This window comes from Melozone crissalis, unplaced genomic scaffold, assembly GCF_028551555.1.
Source record: "Melozone crissalis strain CALT ecotype California unplaced genomic scaffold, PUWL_Pcris_2 ptg000004l_1, whole genome shotgun sequence".
Classification (NCBI taxonomy): Eukaryota; Metazoa; Chordata; class Aves; order Passeriformes; family Passerellidae; genus Melozone; species Melozone crissalis.
Genome location: NW_026535782.1, coordinates 12,063,081 through 12,085,943, shown reverse-complemented (window position 1 = coordinate 12,085,943; position 22,863 = coordinate 12,063,081). Strand labels below are relative to the sequence as shown.

The window sequence follows — 22,863 nt, the reverse complement described above, 5'->3', positions numbered from 1 at the left end:
AGCATGTCTGAGAATAGGAATCCAAATTTCCAGTCAAAATACTCGGTTAATGGCAGATGTCTGTCTCTTTTACAGTGCTTGACAAAAGAAAGTGCCTCTTCTACATTGTAAAACTGTGGAAGAGACATGGGCCATTAGCACAAGCAAAACATTTTCACTTGATAAGTCAATCTGGGCTGGTTTTTTCTGTCATGTCAGCAGCGTCTGAAAACAAAGGAGACACAGAAGCCCCAGGAGACAGCATGTCTGCCCAACCCTTTTTCTGGGGGATCTCTTAATTTGTTTTTGAAAGCACAGTGAACCTTCCAGGTGTCAAAGTTTAATATGCTACCTAGCATGCTGCAGCCACTGACACCGTGGGACGTGAGAAAGGCTCTTCCAAATCAGTGTCTTTGGGGAACATACATCTATACTTTTTCTCCACCTCGCTGGCTGTCACAACAATCCCTTGATTAGGCAATAAGACCTGGTCTTGTCTCGAGTGATTTGATAAGCTGTTGATAACCAAGAGTTCATTCAGCTCTTGGGATATATAAGCCACAAGGTTTTCGGCATGCCTCTGCACTTGAGTGGTTTGACAGCTCCCTGTTCAGCAGCCCAGGAGTCACTGGAAGATGTTATTGACTGCAGAAATTCTTGTTTTTGCCGTGAATGGTTTCCTAAGGGTGGCAACAGCCTTGGACATTGGATTATCCACGAAATGCGTCATGATACCCAAGGAGATGGGCATGTGCCACAAGATTGGATACTCTGAAATGAGACTTCCCAACCTGATGGGACACACAAGCATGGCAGAGGTTATCCAAAAATCCAGCACCTGGCAGCACCTTGTAAACACAGACTGTCACCCTCACGTGGGGACGTTCCTGTGCTCCCTGTTTGCACCCATCTGTTTAGATACGTAAGTATCGCAGCACAGTACAAAACTCCAGCCTTTATTTGCCAGAACAGGAATGAAATCAAATGAATGTTTATCATAATCTAAAGGTGATCTCTACTTTTTCTGAAGTAATTTTTGTTATTCTGAAGTAATTTCTGAAGTAAATTTCTGCTAGCTTTTTTGTATTCATCAAGTATGAAAAAAAAGTACTGAAAACTTGTTCCACTTCAATTTTAGTTTCCCTTGGGAACCTGAATGGTGTTGTCAAAGGATATGACGTTTTATTTTGTTACAGCTGAACTTTATTCTTATTCATTTAGGGTTGAAGCACCTACAGTGAATAGAATCAGGCTTTTCTCAGGTTGTCATGAAGGCATTTTTAAAATCGTAACTAAATATTGTAAGCTCAGTCCATACAGAGACTGCTTGCATAATTTGCACAGCTGCTGCTTCTGGAATGATATTATTATTGAAGGATGTTGAATGTCAGCAAGGATGCTGTACTTTGCTCAGGCATCACTGTTGCAATAGTGTGTGTTACCCCTGAGCTGCCTGAGCCCGGTGTTGCTCGCACACAGGTTCATCCAGCCCTGCAGGAGCATGTGTGCCTCTGTCCGTGCCAGCTGTGCCCCCGTGCTCCTGTGCCAGGGGCAGCCCTGGCCGGCCAACCTGGACTGCGACCGCTTCCCCGGGGACGAGGACACGTGCCTGGCACCGCTCTCCAAGGACTACAAACACCTGCACAAAGGTAGCTCGGGATGTGAGGGGAGGGTGGCCATGCCCCGTGTTCCTGGGAATCAGGGAGAGCCCAGGGACACTGTTCCTGTGGTTCTGTCACGCAGCCAGGTGTGGCTGTCCTGCTGCAGTGTCCGTGCAGAGGGGCAGGTGCCAGCGCTGGCACACTGTGAGCTGCAGCGAGCCCAGGGCTGCGGTCAGCCGTGCAGGGGCTGTGCTGAGGTAGTGCCTCCACCACCTGCAGCACCACCCTGCCCAGCTCTGGGCACTGCCATACACACAGCACACCATGCTGCAATTGCTCTGAGGTCTCTTTATAGACTTACCAATGGCCCTCAGCACAGATGCTTTTATGTGTACAACAAACTGGTTTTCAAATCAGTTTAGTAAAATTTGGATTATTTTATCTGATTTTCTGTAAAGAAACATGAGTTATCTTGGCATAAATGTTCAAATCTTCAAATGTACTCCCACTTACTAAATCTATGGAAAAGAGTAAGGTTAAGTTGCTGCTAGCACACCCAAATTCATATATATTCACAGGCTTATAGTGCAGCTGATCCCAGAGGGACTGACAGAATCAGCCACCTAACCCCTTACCACCCGCTGTAGTTGTGTTAAAAATTATACTGTATTTGTTACCTTATTTGTTGCTGATAATTGATCTTGTCAGTCAGAACAAGGGCTGAATGGACATGGGAAATGAAACTCCTTTTAATCTCTAGCTTTTTTTCAGAGAAGTGTGTTGACTTTTTACCTATTATCACTGGCCCTGTATTTGATGTGTATTTTCTCTGTCATTTCTGTGGTTAAACAGTGGGTTGTCAGCTTTGGCAGCAGAAAATTAAAACTAATTATTCTAAAAGATAACAATGAGATTTTGTAATTTCTTATCAGTCCTACCAAAGCCTACCTGCCAGACTTGCCCAGCCGTGGAGGAATTCTTTACACACAAAAGAGTTCTTGAAGTTTTCTGTGACAGTAACTTTGGTAAGTCCTTGCTAATGTACCTGGTGTTAAAGAGACTAAAAACTCTTCTTCTAAATGCTTAGAAGTAGGATTACAATTAGTGACAGTTTCTGCAGGGATTTCAAAGGATTAAGAGTTTGGCTGCTAATTTAGCTTTAGGTTGATTTTCAGAATAAGTTGTTTCTAATCTAAATATAAGGAGGATTTATTGTGCATGAAAGATTTATCAATGATCTGGTTTCCAGCCAAATAGCTGTTCTGGTCTAGTTGGCTACAACATGTTTATTTAAAATATTTCTGTCAAAAGCAGCCAAATAAGCAAGTTTGCCTTTTATTATCATTTAAGCAGAAAGTAAAGATTTAGTGTTTTACCAGTATATGGTGTATCTCTGCTACTTTTGTGAATGAGTATTTTTGTGATACCTAACTTACTGAGAGGGAGACTCAGAAAATCATATCAGTAGAAGGAATTCTTACCTCCTGTTGTCTTGTTGGAGTGATGAGTGGAGTTTGCCCTAGAGACTTCCTGGGAAGCCTTTGATGACGGTGCAAAGACTTTCAGCAACTTTGGCTGGCATTAGATCAAGAAATACAGACAAATGTCATGCTAAAAAGTGTTGATGGAGTCAAGTGGGGTAGGTAGATGCCTATAATGAAAAGGGAATATCTAAAAGGGTGGTATCAGGAAGCCATTTTTGCCTAGGGATTCCACATATGGACAAGATGAGTTTCAGGAAAATTGCTTGGGCAGTTGCTGGGCAGTTTTGTCATACAAGAATAAGACCAACAGCTTACAATATGTAATTACTCAAAGTCTGACATAACATGGTGATGGTAAAAATAAATTACTCATGCTTGTGAAAATATTTTTTCCTAGTCACCTAATTAAATGGAAAAAAAACCCCTTTACTACATAAAATTTATTTTTCAAAAATGTTTTAAGCTTCTGCTGGAAAAGGCCTCACCATACTCTGTCAACATAAATTATAATAATATTTTTAAGGAATTTTCCTGTTTTCACTGGTACTGTTTTCTGTTGCATTTGAGAAATGGTCTGACTTGCACTTCCTTTTCCTTTGTCCTTAGCAGTGAAAGTAAAGCTGTCCAAGAAGAGAACAGCATTTGAGGACCAAGAGTATAACATTGAATGCCAGGTGGAATTCATTACCCAGGGCTCACTGTTGCCCTACGAAACCCAGAGTATGATACAACAGTGGCTGCTAATTAATGAAAAATGTATAGAGAGGATGAGCCCAACCCACCGTCCCATGGTGTATCTCCTTGTGGGGAACATTGAAGAGGGCATCATTTTGGTAAAACAGGTTTATCGCTGGCAGAGGAAGGACTCCCAGCTGACTCTGGCCACTCAGAAGTGGAGACAACATAAATGCTTGTAAATATTTATCATATTATTTGTAAAAAGATGATTATATTTCTGAAGCCAAACCTATCTTGTAAATAGGAATGTATTATAAGTTGAAAATAAAGCTTTCATTTCCTTTTAAATGGTATTGTAAGTTGAACTCAAACCACATTTGTTATCAGGCTTCCTTTTGGTAGTGTTACAACTACTCTCGTCCTGTTGGAACTTGGACAGCTATGGATAAATATTTCTTTGAGTTATGATTTAAAAAAATGTAATATGTGCAAAACTCAACATAAACCAGTTTCAAATCCAGCTGCTTTCAATGTATTTGTCTATACCTCTTGCTCTACCATTTTCTCCAGTTAGCTAAACTTTCCCTTGCCTAATGTGTCATGAATCCGCCTCATTGTCTCCCGTTGGAGTATTTTGAAAGGAGGCAGCCCTCTGCTGGTCGCTTTCGCCGGAATCAGAGTGGAATAAAGAGAAGAATAATTAACCCAGTATGTTTGGCCCCAGTTGCAAGAAAATTTGGTTACTGGGTGTCATAAATCAGACCCCTGCTACTGAAAAGTCCCTTTTCATTTTCAAACACATTACAAAAGTTAATTTATAAAATTTACTCGTTCTCCAAATGATCTGCAGGGAACGAATAGAGTCAAAACATTTAAAAAAATTACAGTAGGCACATGATTAGCATCCTCATGGTCAGTGCAATACACTGAAATTAAAGACTACGTGAAGATGGACACGACTTGACTTTAGTTTTATAAATGTGTATAATAAACACAGTAACAGGTGGTAATACATATATTAGAAACTACTTCAATAATACAGTGTCTATTATTATATTTTCTTTAAACAAATACGGGGAAAGTTTATGAGCAGTAGATCTCTAAAATTCGCACCTGTAATGATCTGGGGTTCGGATACATTCCCCAAAAGTGCAGGTTTGTATGAGGCTATGGAATGCGATGACACCTGTTCCATCATTTTCTTCCATGAACTGGGAAATCTCGTAGAAAAAAGCGAGGGAAAGAAACCAGTAAAAATGCGGTCAGTGATGAAAGACGCTGTGTACACACACGGGCCGGCTGCCCCGGCCCGCCTCGGACGGGCAGGAGAGGCATCAGCGCCCGGACCCGTCCCTCTGCGGAAAAGGAGCAGTCACCCCTTTGGTCCAGGCTCGCTCTTTATTTTTCATTAAGCCAGAGGATGCCACACAGCCCACAGGGGCTGGGGGGTGTTTCGCTCTTGAGTCAGTCCCACGCTAAAACCCCTCCAGCTGTTGTACTCCCCGCAGCTCCGCAGCGTCACTCGAACGGCGCCTCAAGCCGCGCTCCTGCCGGGCCGGGGCGGGGCGGCGCTGGGCACGCCCACAGCCAGCCCCGGGACGCGCCGCCTCCCCGCCCTCACCGCCCTCACCGCCCTCGGAAGGCGTCGGCCGGGCGCGGGGCCGGGCTGGGTCCGTGAGGGGCTGCGGGGCTCCGCGGTACGCGAGCGGCGGCCCAGGTACCCAGCGCACTCGCATCCGCTGCCTGCCCGTCGGCTTTTTTGCCTCTCTTCAGCGTCTCTCTGGGGTTTGTGAGAGACCGATGAAGTTCTAAACCAGGCAGATCCCTGTAACTGTTGTGCCGCGATATATGAAATCCTGTCGTTCCTACTTGGTGGCTCTGTAGCTCCAGTTGTCCCCGCGCTGTTGGGCCGGCCGCACAGGTGAGTCTGTGTGCCATGAGGGGAGGAGCGGCCTGGGCTCGGAGCTCCGCTGCTCGCACGGGGGTTCGGGAGCCGGGTGAGCCCCGCAGCCGGAGTGCCAGCGCCCGGCTCTGGAGCGCTCGGTCACTGTGAATCCTGCCGGCCCCCACCCAGTTTCGGGGGGTACACTTTTGTCATAATCTGAGTCCTTAATGTTTCCCTTTGATTTCTTCTATAAGTACAAAGTTTAAAGTACAAAGCTGTCGTGCAAGCAGGTATGCTCTGTGCTTATATTCTTACTATCTAATGCGATAGCAACTTTTAAGTTTAAGTTTACTTCTGCTGTGAAATCTTAGTGTTTTTGTTCTGCTCAGTTGTAGCAATGGCTTCAGGAACAGCGCTGATTTATGATGAGGAGATGACCACTCACAAACTGCTTTGGAATGAGTAAGTCACTGCTGTTGTTTTTATTAATGGATTCTTGTTAGGACTCGTGAGAGCACTGCCAAATAAATACGTTTTGTAAATGTAATAGGAAGTATCTGGTGGTACTTCCTGTCATTTCTGAGTAAAAAGAAAGTCTTTCCTCTAAGAGGAAAAAAAAATATTTTATTCACAATTTGTATCTAGATACTGTAATGATTATTTAAAACTAGATTTGAGAAACTGGAGGCATCCAGTCTGGGAGGCCTTAACAAGAGTTGTTAGGGTGAGGCGTCTGAGTAGCCCCCTAAATAATGTGTTTTAAGCTAATTAAATTGTTTATAAAATTAAAGTATCATTGACCTTGGAAAAGTGTGCAGATATACTCACTCAGCTGAAACATGTCAATTACATTAAGTTAGAAATTGGTATATTTTATGTAATATTATTACGTAAATCTAATACTACATAAATCTAATATTACGTAATATAATATTACGTAAATTTGCATAAATCAGAGGAGTTTCTTTGCAGTGCACAGAGTAACAATCCATTGTCTTCTCTCCCACACCTGCTTCTTCTCTGTTCACCTTCATTGTAGCCTACAGCTTTTAATTGCAGCATTCCCATGTCTGTAGTTAAGCAACTTTTTACCAGTGAGAGAAGAAACAAAAAATGATGCTACTGTATTGTTTGTTTGGGATTTTTTTAAGACTCATTTTTGAATCAATTTCTGACTGAGTTCTGAAACAGAAAATGCCTCAAGAATTCTTTTCCATTTTTACTCTCATGTATCTCTCTTTGACGGTAATGAATTTTCTTAAAATGGGGAGTTAAAAGCTAGGCTTTATGAAGTGTATTAGTTACCTGTGCTGGTATAATATTACAGTAATATAATAATTGTTTGTTTTTAGTCCCATTTGTGATATTGAAGTGCCAGAAAGACTTTCATCCTCCTATGAGCAGCTTAGAAGTTACCATCTTGTGGAAAGGTGTGTCCATGTGCCCATCAGAGAAGGAAGCGAGGAGGAGATCCTGTTGGTTCACAGGTCTGAAACTTAACTTTCATTCAGATTAATCCAATGAAACAGCAGATCTCATCCCTCCAGATTATATTTTGGTCCATTTGAAAAGACTGTTCCAAAATGCAATGGCTTCCATTAATTTCAGTGGAAAATGTGTCACAATGTTGAATATGGCATAGATGCTGAATTATGAATCTGCTATTCCACTAAATCCACATTCTCACTCTGTGGGGTCTTAAGCAATGAATGCTGATTTATACATAGGAATACAAGTAAACTTCTGAAAAATATTTATACTTGCTTATTTAAGTGTTGTGTTAATCTCTTTCCCCTGCAGTTTAGAGCACTTGGAAGTGGCAAAAAGCACTCAGACAATGAATGAGGAGGAGCTGAAAAGGGTCTCTGAAAATTATGATGCCTTTTTCTTTCATCCGGTGTGTAAGTTAAACTGCTTCCTCTCTTGGGAGTTACAACTATTTGCATTACTGCACCTGAATGGCATTTTTCTAAGAAGGGGAAGATTAAAAATACTTTTTTTGCTACTGATGTAGTCTCACATTTATTTATGATATTGTAATTTTCTGTTTCTAGTTTAGTATAATGCTGTAATTTAAATTGCTCAAGTGTCCTGTCATCTATTTTGTAATTGTATCACGCCAGTATAATGCTACTAACAAAAATAGAGCTAAAATTTGAGTATAACTACTCAAATTTTAGCTCTGTTTCCACTTAATGTCACTGTAGACCATTAGTGACCTGCAAATCACATTTTGGTAACAATTGCTCTTAAATGTTGTTCCAAGAAATTGAGATGAAGTCTTCTGTGCTATGTTTCTGTAGGGTTTCATTCCTTATTTTCAAAGATGCCATGTTATTCCACTCAATACGTCCATCTCACATGTTTGACTGCTCCACAGAGAGCATCCTTATAAAGATTCTGGTGATCACTGGTAGTCAAAGGGGAAAGCACATTGGAGCCTGTGTTGTGGAGTTCTGTTTCAGCTATCTTTGTATAGCTTCAGTGGGGTGGAATTATGTCATGACATTGCTGTTGGGATGCTAAAGCACTCGTGGGTGCCCTGTTTAAGCTGATGAGTTTCTCTTTCTCAGAGCACTTACCACTGTGCCAGGCTGGCAGTAGGAGCAGCTTTGCAGCTGGTGGACGCTGTGATGGCAGGAAAAGTGCGCAATGGAATGGCCTTAGTCAGGTAAGAACATACCTGAGGAAATTTTCACTTAGCAAAACCTCTTCTGTTGTGAGTAATTTATAAAATTTTGGTTCAGACCTCCAGGTCACCACAGCCAGAGGAATGCAGCTAATGGGTTCTGTTTGTTCAACAACGTGGCTATTGCAGCAGAATATGCAAAACTGAAATATGGTCTGCAGAGGTAAGTGCTTGGCTGACTCTAGAGGAACTTTTAATGTGTAACAACAGTTTGACATTGTACTAGTTTAGATTAATGTCTAGAGCTTTCTGGGTGTCATGTTCCTTTTGGTTCAGAAAAACATTTTTCATTTACACCTTCTGTAGATTAAGATGCTGTGGCTCTTCCTCTGAATGTTTTCTTTTACTGATCTGTACAGAATCCTAATTGTTGACTGGGATGTGCACCACGGGCAAGGAACTCAATATATATTTGAAGAAGATCCAAGGTTGGAAGGATTTTTTTTTCTTCTTTAATGTCAGCTGTTTAAAGATTGCTTGCCTTTCTAGAGAATAAGATTTCTTAAACTTCTAAAACTAGAATCTTGTGAGACATTGGCCTTGCTATTTTAGTCTCTCTGTTTTTCATTTGTTACGAAATAGAAGTAAATATCTAAATCAAAATAAAATGTAAATCTCTTTTACTTTAAAGAATAACAAATAAAATAAGCAATATGATTATGTCAATTTGCCACTACTCAGGTAGTACATCTGTTATCTGTTTATGAATCTCTCAGTCAAAGTCTTCAAGTAGTAGTTGGATAAAATATGTGAGCTTTATATTTTTTTTTTCAAAGTGACATAAGTAATTTTTAGCATGTTAATTTTTAGGTTAATTTTGGCATAGGACCTACTCTACCAATTTTCACAGGATTTGTCTAAATCCTTTGAGAAAACTAATGAGAAAGGATAGGATAGTTTTGTTTTCTTGCTTTCAGGCCATGCAGTCATCAGGTTCAGGATATAAAGCAATTTCCACAATCCTTTTGTCAAATTGGGTTTTTATTTTTTTTTATTTCCAGTGTTTTGTACTTTTCTTGGCATCGCTATGAGCATCAGGAATTCTGGCCATCACTGAAAGAATCTGATTATGATGCTGTGGGTCTGGGAAAAGGAAAAGGTTTTAACATAAATTTGCCTTGGAATAAGGTAAATATTGTTTACAGCACAACAAAGCAATAGTTTTGTATCTCATCCTTTGTGGAATACTTTGTGAGTAAGTTCACTGCTTCACTTGCTTGGCAAATGTCTTGCACAGTGTAAATCCTTCCTGTCAGGGGAAGGTCTGCTGCAAAAATATGGCTCAGAATGTGGTAATGTTTGAAAAATAAAAGGGAGAGAAGAATTTACACACTCATTTTTACTTTAATATCTTGCCTAGCCATCAAATCAAAAAGTGTTTCAGGAGACAGTTACATCCTTGTTTAGCAGAGGACTGAAGCTCATTAAGATTAAAAATGGTGGATAATTATGTGTTTTACTTAAATAGAGGATTTTTTACTGTACTTCATAAGATTCCCTCATCTTTAACTTCTCCTATCTTTCCCTACAGTCTTGAAGAACCTTAGAAAATTTATCATTCCAACTGGAAAACATACCCTGTGTTTCTCATATTTTTCAGGTTGGGATGGGAAATTCAGATTATCTTGCTGCCTTTTTCCATGTGTTGCTTCCAATGGCTTTTGAGGTAATTTTTTAGTGCCAAAGAGCATTTCCTGAGTGTTTCTAAAGCAGGTACCGTTGAATATTTTACAGAAATGCAGTAATTGCCAGTAGCACAGTTAATACATTTATTCCGCTGGTGTGATGTTGCCCTGATCAACTGAATAGTATTTATAGCATTTTAGCTTTTACATATTCAACACAATCATCTGCAACTTCTCCAGCACATACAAAAATAGTGTAAAAGGGTAATGTATTCAAGGAGAATCCTTACTTGTGTTCATATTCAAATTGAAATAGCAGCTGATCATGGTACAGTTGTAATCCCTGCAATTGAAAATAGGACCTAAAGATGTGCTGCAACTGTCTCTCTTTTATAACAGTTTGATCCTGAACTGGTTATTGTCTCCTCTGGATATGATTCTGGAATTGGTGACCCTGAAGTAAGTAACTTGTGGTCTTTGTGTTGTCAGTCATGAATCTATTAGGAAAATATTCCTGCTGTTTTAATCCCGTGATTGCTGAGTGAAATTCACATTAATCAAGCTAAAAATACGTGCTTGAATCTTTAGGGTGACCTTTGTTCATTCAATATTATAACAAGACATCTAAAGACAGATTATCCCATATGTGTAATTACTGTGTTGGTTTTTTTCACCTCCTTAAATGCAATTGGTTCAGCATTCTGTTTGATATAATGAGAGGCAAGTGTTCTGGTATTCCATCTCAGACTTGACTATGTCAGATTGTTTGGGTTTCTTAACAGTGTTTTTGAATCAAGGTGTCATCTCTTAAAATTTTTTCTTTGGTTTAGGGTCAGATGAATGCCACTCCTGAGGTTTTTGCCCACCTTACCCATTTCCTGATGCAGTTAGCTAATGGAAAGCTGTGTGTCATCCTAGAGGTAAAGACTTTTGAAATGTACTCTCAGGGGAAAGGTCTTTGTAGTAAAGCCATTTAGGGCAAACTAGAAGCTAGGAAGCAAAACTTCTTAACAAAATAATTTCTTTTTTTTTTTCATTCTTTTGAGTACCAGGAATGCAAAAATGGCTGCTAAGATTTGACAGTGCTCTTACACTACAGAGTTTTGAAACAAAGGAGCCATATGCTTATCATTCAAAAAAACATATCTTCCACAAATCTGTTCAGTTCTTGTGAACAGTGATTAGTCTACTGCTCTTGACAGTCCCAAACTCATGAAAATGTATTTAGTGAATAGGCTGTATCACCAATGTTTTTACAAGCATACTTTACTCCAGGAGATTTTATAAAACCTTTAACATAAATATACTCTTACTTAGTAATGGAACACTTAGAAAATTCCCTCTTTTTTGATTTAATGACTGTATGCAGGCTCTATAGGAGCTCTTTTTTATTCTTCTTTTAAACAATTAAAATGTTTTCTCCTTTTGAAATCTAGACTTCAACCCCCTATTTCTGCTGCATGTTAGAAAAATAGTGGCATTTCAAGTAAATAAATATGTGGAAATATTGCTGCCAACAAGGACTTTAAGAGTGAACTGTATATCAATTGATTCACATGACCTTTTGTTTTGCATGGCCCTTCTTCCATCATCCTTCTCTGTAGCAGGTCATTATAGATATTTTTGTCTATTAGCTGAATGCAAGTAAGCATTCACACACAGGTGGTGTGGCTGCTCCATAGGTGATAGATGGCTTCCTGCATGTCACCTACCAGTCTTAAATCCATCTTCTTCTCCAGATTCTGCCAAACTATTAGGCACCCATGTCTTAAAAGTGTCAGGCTGTGGGGGATTTCTCTTGTATAGCTATTTTAGAGGACAGTGATAGCATTTGCCTTCTAAGGAATCTTCCACAAGGACTGTTGAAGATGGCAATGGAGAAGTCATGTGTTTTCATGGCAAATGACTGATTTCTGAAGTTACCTGAACTATGATGAAGTGAGTTCACTCATGGGATGCCAGTGAAGTTCAGCAGGTGGCCACTAAGTTACTGTTTTCATATTGAAAAATCATTGACTTAGATACACTTGTATATCATCTTCTGGTTCTGTAAATACAGATACCTTTTAAAAGGATAGCTTATTTTCTCTGTTGAAATTCAGAGAGATATTAAAGTACTTGTCCCTTAGTTGACACAAAATACTTTTTAGGGCGGATACCACTTGAAATCATTGGGTGAATCAGTGTGCATGACTGTAAGAACTTTGCTTGGAGATCCTGTACCTCTGATAACTGGAGAAATGGCACCTTGTCTAAGGTAAGCATATAAAGAATTTTAGAGCAACTAATGTGTTTTTAAAGAGACTAAAGACATGCATGCTTTGATCACTTTGCTGAAGTAAAGTTTTAATATGGTAGTTATAATATATTATTTTCTACTTTGGATAACTTGTATTTTTAAAAAGTCGTTCAAGATGCAGTTTTATATGCTTTTGTTTCTGAAATTACTTCAAGTTTTGAGATCTTACAGCATAAAACTATAAGCCATTTTATCCTTAGGCCTTGTTATCCTATAGAAATTCATCTCACTGGAGGCTGAGATAATCCTGCTGTAATCAAGGTAATACCAGTTATGTACAGCCAGTATTTGGGAAGGTATGCAGCTGCAAGGGGTGGTGCTTCAGACCCCAGAGCCACTTCAGTCACTGCAGTACAGCAACAGCTGGGGCAAACCTTTCTCTCATCAGTGAGAGTTGAGGCTATGCAGAGCCAGTCTTGATGAATTCTTGTGTTTCTGGAATTTGGAGCATGGTGCTCTGGGGTGCAAAAGCACTTGACTATGTAGAGCTGTACATTAAATTTCAAGTCTAACTTCTTTTTAGAGACACTAAGACTGTGTGTGTACAGTGGTGGAATATGACCTAGTAAAGCTTTCTGAACCTTGGGCCTGAGTCAGTCCCACATCTAAAGAGTGTCTTTCTCTCTACCTGTTTGCATTGTCTCCTCCACATCTCTATGTCCTGTCCTCCATCTTTATCCCAGCTCAGTACCTCTCCGTTGTCGGCCTTTTGTCTCTGCCTGCTTAGGCGTAGGATGGCCTTGGGACAACCCGCGCTCCAAAGGACGAGTGCACTCTTCAGATTTTTCGGTCTTCAATATTGTTTATTATTTCTTATCTACAAAGTCGTCTCCCAGCCTGACAGAGGTCTGACCAGCAAGACAGCCATGGGCACACTGACCTCCCACTGGGCGGTCGTCTATTTTTATACTAAAAACTACATATAAGATATTTACCTTTACCTTCCAATACCTTTTACCCTTATTAACAAGTGCACATTTAATGTGAACCAATCTTAAAGTGCCAGCATCACCACCAAAGATGGATGACAAGAAGAAGAGAAGAAGGACAAGGCACGCCCTAATTCCTCCATCTTGTCTCCTAAAATCCCCCCTGTACCAAAATCCCAAAACTTGTATTTTCACCCTGTGAATAATTAATTCCTTCACCACTTATCCCCAAGTGATCCTCTTGTCCTCATACAGGTGGCACATCCCGTGCAGGGTCAAAATCCAACCACCAAGCACTTCTGGCAACATTCCAGGATTTCCGAGCCCCCCGAGGGTTGTCTCGGTAACTCTGGACATCAGGAGTGATGTGCTGAGTTCCCACAAGTACCTGTCCTGTGCTTTTTCTAGCAGAAATGCTCCTTATGCCCTTTAATGGCAGCACCTCCCAGCTGGCTGTGTTAGTTAAAACTCAGAGCTTGGATCAGTCAGGGGAGCAGTGTGGATATACACAGACTGTGGGCTGAGTTTCATTTGGTAAACTGATGGAGCAAAACTTGTTATTTTGCTCCTAGCACATCCCATAACCCCTCTGTGCCCTCTTTTTCTTCTCTACCAATTGTGGTATCTCAGATTGCTGTCATCCTGTGTCATAGAGAGTTGGTTACATACTTATCCAACATATCAGCCCAGCTCCTGAACACCTGCCAAGTAATCTGCAAGTACATGGAATTTCTTCTGGATTTAACACGACCTGAATTCTGTTTGTATGATAGCTGATACAATGGGACTGTTTGCCCATAGTGCTGCAAATAGTGGTGCCAAATAATAATGCCATAATATAACCAGTGATGATAAAAAGGAGACTTCAACACAAAGAATAGCAGGGTATGTGATTTACTTAGTTCCTCAACAGATTGTCTTGCTTTTGAGTCAGTCTAATTAAATCTTTACACTGTGTAGACAAAATCTCTTGGCAAGACATTGACAGACAGGACAAATTTTTCCTGAACTCATACAGGTGTGCTTCCTCTAACAGCAGGGTTGGGATTTCACTCAATGTATAAATGTGTGTACATGCTGTATGTGTTCTTCACTTTCTTTTTTGACTCTAATCTTTTCAAGCAATGTGCCTATTCACTCTTGTTCTGATTTGGATTCTTGGAAGAAATCAAAGTTTCTTCATTTACAGTTGGTTTTTTTGGTTTTGATTTTTTTGTTGAAGTAAGTTATGATTCCTCTTATGATTTTCATTATTGCTAATACTGTTAATCTGGTTTATTTTTTAGTGCTGTTGAATCTATTCAAAATGTGAGAGCAGCACATAAACCCTACTGGAAATGGTTGGCTTATGAAGGTAGTTTCTCTTCATTCAAGCAAATATTATTGATAAATGGATTTATACAGAAATTGAAAATTATTAAAATTAATACCAGTGGACTAACAAGCAGTTATTCATCAAGTGACTGATAAAGCAGTATGGGGCTTCATTTGAGGTCATGTCTTCAGCTGGTCAGAAAAAAAACTCTCTGAAGCTGGCAAACATCATGCCAAAAAGTAGCACTTTGATATCTTTGTTTGAGGATGCTGTTTTCTTTGTCAAAAATAGGGGCTTAAGCTTCATTACAATATATAACCTTTTACAGATGAAAACAAATGTACTAGCACTGAAGAAATAATATCTGTGTCAGCAAGTATTGTAGCTAGTGCATGGGAGTAAATATGCATACTGTGAATACTGATGTATTCTATTTGTGAACAAATACATCCCAATATTAACATATTGCTTAGAAACTAATACCTGTGAAACCCATCTTTCTTTTTCTCTAGATACATCATTTTTACAAAATTTGAGCACCAAATCACACTTCCTAAAGAAGGCTAATTCAAATCCCTCCACAGAAGATGAATCTCAGATAACTAACAACAACAACGCTGTCAAAGTAGAAAGGTTTCTGGAATTGCACATGAAAAATATTCTATTTCCAGTGCCTCCCATCAAAACAGCAACAACTGGCTCTGAAGGTTCAGAACATTTTCTTCCTGAACATGTTCAGCTGGTGAAGGAAATGGATGAAACAGAAATAAAATCTCTTGTCAGGTTTGTCCTGTTTATTTTATTTTCCACAGAGGATGAGAGGTCTCTGTATAGACTGTCATCTAGCTCTGTGTCTGCTATGGTCATCTTTTTGGCCTTAGTCTACTCAGTTACAGCCAGAATTTCTTCCTTTATAAATAAAGACATTTGTGTTGTATAGCACTCATAACCTGAAATCCTTTAAATAATCAGAATACTTTTTCTCTATAACTCTTTCAAGAGAGATAGGGCACCTAATGCAAATATATTAATTTAGAAAGAGGTTTTGCTAGGAAGCTGTCTTAAAGCTCTGTACTCACTTCTAGCTGGAAAAAATACCAAACTGCTCTGATTTGAGAAATGCAATGTTTGGTCGTGTCATTGTCTAATTTAGACAGAATTCTGTTTCCTGAATAGCATCAGACATGTTTGTTTTCTTTCCAGTGCAGAATGGAGAGAGTTTTAGGGAGATGAAAACTGTCAGGCACCGGTGTTGTCATCTTCCTGCTAGAGCAGGTTTCTGAGAACCAGTGTGTGGCACCTATACAAAATGTACTTCATTAATACTAATTGCAAAGCACTTATCAGTGTTGCCTGTGAAGACAGTATTGCCTCTAACCTAGTTTTTCTTCATGTAATTTATTTTACTTACAGTGGCTTTTATGCAGACCTTGTGAAAGAAGACAAAACTTTGCTCTCTCTTGGCAGCACATTTGTGATCCTAGATAAGATACTTAAGAAAGAGGTAATAAGATCCTTCCTTGGTCTTGGGGGTGGGGGTGGAGTGGGATTCCTCTGATTTTTTGCTTCTACTATATTGTTACCCAGATACTAGTTACTATTTATCTCCCAAATCCACTAATCTCAGCTACAATGCGTTTGGCTATGAGACTGAGCATGCAAGATGAGAAAAGGACTATTTAGGGATAGTGTTAATCCCAATCCATCTTTCTGATCATCTCTGGGCAACTCATTGTCCAGACTTTGTGTAGGTAGTCACAGAACGAGTCCCTAAGAGCCTACTCACTGCTCTCAGACTCAGGGGGAGCCAGGCATTAAGTCTTCCAGTTAAGGGGAGCAGAGGTTGCTCTATCAAGCACCAGTAAGGAACAGCAGAAATCTGAAGAAATGCCAATACTTTTCATGTCTTAATGTGCAAAGCTTACACAGTCAATTTTGACTTACATGTGCATGCACACACTTACTCTTTAGTGATGTTTTCAACAGCTCTGCTGAATGCTCTGATTCGGAACAGAATAATTCTAGTTCAGTGTTTTGATTCTTGCAGGGTCAGGAATGAAGAGAGGGCAGGCTTAGAGGGTGCATATCCATATTTATGTGTAAAAACTTGGATGAGCAGAGAAGAAGAAATGAAAACAAGTTTAAAATATTGCATCATAATAAGTCACTCTTCGAGTGAAAAGCTCTCTTTAAGGTACCAGACCTGCAAGGAAGAGTAACTACCACAATGGCCTCTTTCTGCCAAGACATCTTGCTCTTGGAAGTCACATGTGAAGATCCCAGGGACAAATTTTGGACTTTATAAACTGCACACAGCTCCAGGACAGCCTATAAATAGATTTTAAGAAATGATTACTGGTAAAAAGAAGTAGAACTTATGAGTTGCAGGTGTAAGTTAGCATTTTGTGCTGACAAAGAGGAGGAATGAGGGGGAAACGTATCTTTTTGCTTAGCTTTTATGTAGAGTTCAAAGCACACACCACAAATGAACACTCAAGGGTTGATTGAGTACTGTGGCAATTGTATTTTCCAAAAAAGAATAGCTTCCCTAGGTTAAAGGAAGAGTCAGAATATTCAGGAACAACCTCCTTTTCATAGGGTGTGTTTTTCTGCACAGTTTGCAGACTATCTAGAGATCCAGTAAACATGGCCTTCCCTTGGAAAAGTTATTTTTACAGTTGCCTTCTGGTATAGCGCCATACTTTTGAAATAATAGTGCAGTTTGTGGAATAAATAATAATGTTTCTATAGAAAATAATGAATACAGCTGTTACACTTTAAAAATGACCTGATCTTTTGCAGCATTGCTTCTGAATGAAAAATTTATTTTGTAGGTGTGTAATGGAATTGCAGCATCACCCACAGCTGCTCTTTCTGCTGCTGTTGCACTAAGACATTCTGTTCGTTTTGGATTTCAAAGGTGAATTTGTATGTTTGCATTTAGAGCCCTTTGACAACATGTTAAAATCAAATGCTAAATGTGGCAAATATGGCAAATTGCCTGTGAAACCTTGATTTTAAAATAAATAGCATGCCCACATGCATAGCATTTTCAACATGTAATCCAGGTAACAGTGTATACACCAGCAACAGCCTTTTGTCTTTCCAAAGGCAAAACATTTGTAAGGATGATGGCTGTGCTAGCCTACACTTCCTTTGTCAGATTTCAGTTGGCTTTGGCCTGGGGATGATTTCTTGATTTTTTTTTTTTTTTTTTTTGTTTTGTTTTTTTGGTTTTTTTTTTTTTTTCCTCCCCAGTATTTGATGGAAGAAATGGGGTTCCCTTGAGCTGCCCTAAATGTATTTTATTTTTACTTTTAATGGACCAAATTCAGTATACATTCTTTTTAATGCTTCTAATCTATACACAAAGTTTTATACAAATTGCACTAACTGAAAAAAAAATCAATTGTAGAAATATGTAAATTTTTGTTTCTTGCAGAGTACTTTGTGTATTTGTTGGAGACATGCAGATGATACCCAACACAGAAGATGGGTGAGGCCTCCCTGTACATTAGGGGGTACAGTCCCAAGGGCTTTCTGAATGTTCATAACTGTCTATATGTGTGATGAAATCTGCACTAAGGAATCAGTCATGGGCTCACATTTATGAAGTTTACCTTGAGACATGATGCAAAACATCCCCAAATATATCTTCAAAGAGAAATTATTGTCTGTAAATGCTATTTCATGCATTTAATGGTGAAGTATAATCGTTCTGTATTGATTGAAATTTAGATTGTTATTGAAAATACAATGTAATAAATCAAGCAATTGTTAATTAAATAGGAGACCTATCTCCCCTATAACTTCAGGAGGCACATATTGCTGATACACAGTTCCTTATTGAAAGTCTTCTTTACTTACATATAATTTTTTTCTACCTCCCCTTTTTCTTAAAAGTAATTTGCCAATAGTCTTTAATAATCTTTTTAAAAATACCATAAAAAGGATTTCAGTTTTAATTGTTTACATTTCAGAATGTACTAAAGAAAATAGTTATTTGCTCCTGTATTATGAGTTAGTATTTAAAGAATGATGAAGGAAAATACTTCATTTTTATGCCATTGGGAAATAATTGGTTAAATACTCAAATGGGTTTTTTATTTACAGAAAAACGCTTATCATAAACATCTGTGAGAAAGAAGAGTCTAGAAAGATTGGCTGCAAACACTATATTTCTCTAAACTGGAAAGAGGTGAGATTCACTTTCTAGAAACAGCATAGGAGAAAATTTTTTTAACAGAAATAATATATTTAGAAATATATAAAATTACATTGAGAATTGCCCCCCTTGCTCCACTTTGGACCTTTGACATTTTTTTCCTTTTTTTGCCCTTGCCAGGTTACTACTCCTTCTCAGAGCTTTAGAGTATATTAGAATGCATAGGTTTGAGGAAACCTTCCATAGTTACTGCAGTTCATCTTCAGCAAGGCAGAGTTACACTGCAAAGACACTAAGGAAAGGATGAATAATCCTGCATGTTTAATATAAAAATTGCTGGGAAAATAGATCAGTATCTTGTTTCCTAGACCAATCAAAAGGTTTATGAGAGTCATCTTTCTGTTTTGTTTTATATCTGGAAATCTGGGGCTTTATATTTGTGCTAACCAATTTGTTGTTGTTGTTGTTAAAGGATGCTGGAGGAAATGATTTCTTTTCTGCTGTACTTGGATTTATTCTTCCTGTAGCATATAGTTATCAACCAAACCTAACAGTAATAGCTGTTGGACCAAACAGGAGCCTTGGAATAAGTGGTATTTCTCTGCTTGTTGCTTTGCTACGAGGGTTGGCTGAGTCTCGAGTTTTTGCTGTGATTGAGGTAAGAAGTGGTGCTGAGCCATGGTACCTCAAATTGTCTGGCAGAGATACTGGTAGGAACTGCTTCAAGCTGCCCAGTACAAAATACTGGCTGTATTCATGCTGTATTTGGTACCCCTGGGGTCACAGCACAAACTGTCCAGGGTTCTGTCTGTCCTGAGAACAAGACAAGGACAGTTGCACACTGAGCTGTGGGCAGTTGTGGCAGCCTGCAGTGGGGAAGCAGAGGCGTGAACACAAAGCATAACCCATGGTTATGTCTGTGTACCATAGATGTTCTGTCAATTTGCCACAACTTCCATTTTTATCTGAGATCCACAACTCATTCATCTCCTGGAAAGAGGCACTTCCTGTCTGTTAAATAATCTGGCCTCTTTCCATCAAGTGTGACTGAAAGCAGCCTGCTGTTCTGTTCATAGCAGACCACTACATTTCCTCTCCTCTCCCTGGTGCTATGTTTTGTCACACACAACTTCCAGCCTGCAGAACACAAATCAGAAGGGCACATAGCCTTCAAGTGAACTTAATTGGGATAATACATAATTGAGGGCCAGGGTACCCCAGCTTAGTGTTTCAGGTAGAGAGCATGGGAAAGAAAATAAAAAATATAGGAACTTTTCCTAGGCTTTTTCCATATGCTACCACATTAAGGATGCTTGAATTTAGAAGTTGGAGGCTGTATCCAGAGCAGTGATCAGTGTCAGTGAGTTTGTCTAGTCACATAAAGAACTCAATTTCCACTCTTGGCCTCTCCAGCATCCTGTGGTTGTGAGTAACACAGTTTCTCTGTGTGATCTATATAACAGTAACTTTTGGTTACTTTTGTGCCTTCTAGTTCTTCTTCAGTGAGAAACAACAAAAAATTGTTCATGTATGCTTATTCTAATCTGTTCCCCATGCTATTCATTAAGCCTCCAATTAAGTAGATTTTTGACATAATTTATTCTGTAGTTTTCTCAAATGTTGTTTAATTTACAATGCTGATACATAAATTGGCTAAGCTAAAATAATTTGTACACTGATATGCAGTATTCAAAAATAATGTATTTGCACACTACTAATTAGAGTATGAAATCGAGAGAATTACTGCTATTCTGAAGTGTAAACACAGACAATAAAAGGATATTAGGCATACATGTTTAAAAAAAAGATTGATACTTTTTTATTGGTACTCTGCAGGTAGTTCCATAACAGGATCATGATTTTCTAATGCATGTGCATGGCTTTTTAGAGTATTTGAAAAAATGCTTCTATCTCTTAAAAACAAAATAATGTTACAGTCTTCCAAATATACTCTTCATATAGCATCAACATTTCAAATCCAATTTCTGCAAGGAAATGATACTGATTTAGACTGTGAGAAGTCAAAAAGAGTAAACTTCTGGAATAAGCAAAATACATTACTATTTTCCACTCATAGAAAGTAAATGAGGCATGAAGTAAGCAAGCTCCATGCTCCCCTTAACCCAGCATTATTTCTGTCCTTATTTTCTGTCCTTAATCCAGCATTTCAGTCATAAAGAGAAAAGTGAGATTCTTTCTCCATTTGAAAGAAACAAGTTTTACAACAACGGATGAAAATTCATTTACATTTTTCAGAAAAAAACTCCATTTTAACACATTTTTTTTGTAAATGGGAGGTTCCTCATTCTTAGTACTAATGCTAGCAATTGAATTACAAAAGCTTGTTTTAAAATATTTCATGTATCATTGAAGCAAAGAGAGCTTGGTTCACAGGAGTATTTTTTCTTCCTAATTAGGACACAGAGATAAGTTTAATGCAAAGTGTAGCCAAAGCATTAGTGGGTGCTTCTACACCTCCCTTTGGAATTTATGTTCCTCCTATCCAAGAAAAAGTAAATAAAATAAAAGCATTAAGAGACCAGTTTCAGCAGGAATGGAAAATGCTTCAGTGTTCAGGTAAGTTGTCTGATTTTATCTTTAACTCTTATATACTGTAAGCTTCTGAAAAGATGATCTATAAATACAGCTGAGTCCTGTATGTCAGTGGGACCAGATTGATCTAATGTGAATCTCTGAATGTTTCTAATGGTGAAACCCTGAATGCTTCTAATTCTGCCACTTGAGCTGGAAAGCACCACATTTCATAGCATAGCAGCTGCACCCTTGGGACTTAGAATACTGTTACTTCAAAATTTTGGAATGAAATTGCCAAAATATGTGCTTAAAGAATGGGTAACGTGATGTGCCCTGGCTTTTATTGCTGATGTGTTTTCTGAGTATAGTACCAAACCAGATGATATTTTAAAATGTTTAACTTGTCCACGAATAACTCCATAATGATTAGTCATGCTGCAAGTACAGTTACAAAGAGCTGGAGATCAGGCGCTGCATTTGTAGAGGAATCAGGCCAGGCAGGTATGTATGTTTTCAAGTATACTTGTCCAGAAATATTTTTTTGCTGAAGGACTTCTCTTTTTCAAAAAGAAAACCAAACAGTGATCCAGGTGGGCATCTCTAAAAGAAAACTTCATTCTATCTTTCAGAAGAAATGCCCAATACCAGGGGTCTGGTTCCAATAAAAATATTCTTGTGGGGCCAGGAATGTGGTATGAGCTTGGTTAATAACTAGTTTCCTTACTGCTGTTCTTTTCAGTGAATGATGGGACGTCCAGAAATTGATTTCACTTCAGAATCATTTTGCAAAGAAGAAAAGGAAAATATGAGGACTTCACTCTGCCCTCTTTTCAAGCATAAATTATCAGTATAACAAATAAGAACTCCAAATCTCCAGAGACTTAGTAGTTGCCTAAGGCCACATCATGTAAATTCTCAAAATTAAACAAGCATCCCAAGGCAATAGCCATGATATGCCCTTGTTTTGTAGTATTCCAGGTGTGATTTAGGGATAATATTCAAGAGCACTTTTTTGTTATTGACTTCAATAATTTGACCTTTTGATTTCAGGCACTTCAAATGATGTTTATACTGGTGTTCCTACTGGGTTCAACTTTATATAACTTTGTATCATGCAGAATAAATAAATCTGTCTTTGCAGTTGTCTTTTTTAACTGTTCAGAGTGCTTCCCTTCTCATTTGTTTTGGTTTTCAGATATTGCTGGAGAGGAAATGATACCCATTCCTTGACCATTTTGAAATTAAAATCTCTTTCAAAAGAAAATAAAAGCTATGTGAAAGATTTTTCACAAAGAAGAGCTGAAGAGCATTAAGATGTTCTGTTTCAGTTTAGAGTTTCTTTGAACTGGCCTTTGAGGTCCAAAAAGGTATTTAAATTGGAAACCAGCCAATGGCCAAACTTCAGCTTCGGCATTTTTCCTAACAGGATATTTGTTTCCTGACAGAGGAGATTTTTGCCATTCTCCCCTCTCGCACTGTCTCGCCTAAACGCCTCCTCCTCCTTTTTTTTTTTTTTTTTAACGTAGCGTTTTCAATGATAAAAGCATTTTCTGAGTAATAGTTCTTTCCCCTTTCCCTGCCTTTGTTGAATGGAAATTGTAGTGTTGCATTTCGAAATGTATTTTTCTAAGCCTTTATTAAAACATGAATTAAGAGGGGAAACAGTGTACTGTTAGTAG

At 38.7% G+C, this 22,863-nt stretch overlaps 2 protein-coding genes across 2 annotated transcripts; both read left to right on the top strand.

Moving 5' to 3' along the window:
- The first annotated feature begins 614 nt into the window (after nucleotides 1-614).
- Nucleotides 615-3,981, top strand: LOC128939087 (secreted frizzled-related protein 2-like). Its single transcript, XM_054279854.1, has 4 exons — nucleotides 615-901; nucleotides 1,459-1,628; nucleotides 2,513-2,605; nucleotides 3,671-3,981. Exons 1-4 carry the CDS (start codon nucleotides 615-617, stop codon nucleotides 3,979-3,981), a joined length of 861 nt encoding a protein of 286 aa, XP_054135829.1.
- A 1,597-nt stretch (nucleotides 3,982-5,578) lies between these two features.
- HDAC10 (histone deacetylase 10) lies at nucleotides 5,579-22,120 on the top strand. Its single transcript, XM_054276630.1, has 21 exons — nucleotides 5,579-5,663; nucleotides 6,017-6,089; nucleotides 6,980-7,114; nucleotides 7,428-7,524; nucleotides 8,201-8,298; nucleotides 8,375-8,479; nucleotides 8,676-8,744; nucleotides 9,318-9,444; nucleotides 9,917-9,982; nucleotides 10,341-10,400; nucleotides 10,772-10,861; nucleotides 12,092-12,198; nucleotides 14,456-14,523; nucleotides 14,997-15,267; nucleotides 15,898-15,988; nucleotides 17,319-17,404; nucleotides 17,927-17,980; nucleotides 18,598-18,682; nucleotides 19,122-19,307; nucleotides 21,067-21,226; nucleotides 21,924-22,120. The coding sequence occupies exons 2-21, from the start codon at nucleotides 6,025-6,027 to the stop codon at nucleotides 21,947-21,949; spliced, it is 2,046 nt and encodes a 681-aa protein (XP_054132605.1). The 5' UTR covers nucleotides 5,579-5,663; nucleotides 6,017-6,024; the 3' UTR covers nucleotides 21,950-22,120.
- Nucleotides 22,121-22,863: the final 743 nt, after the last annotated feature.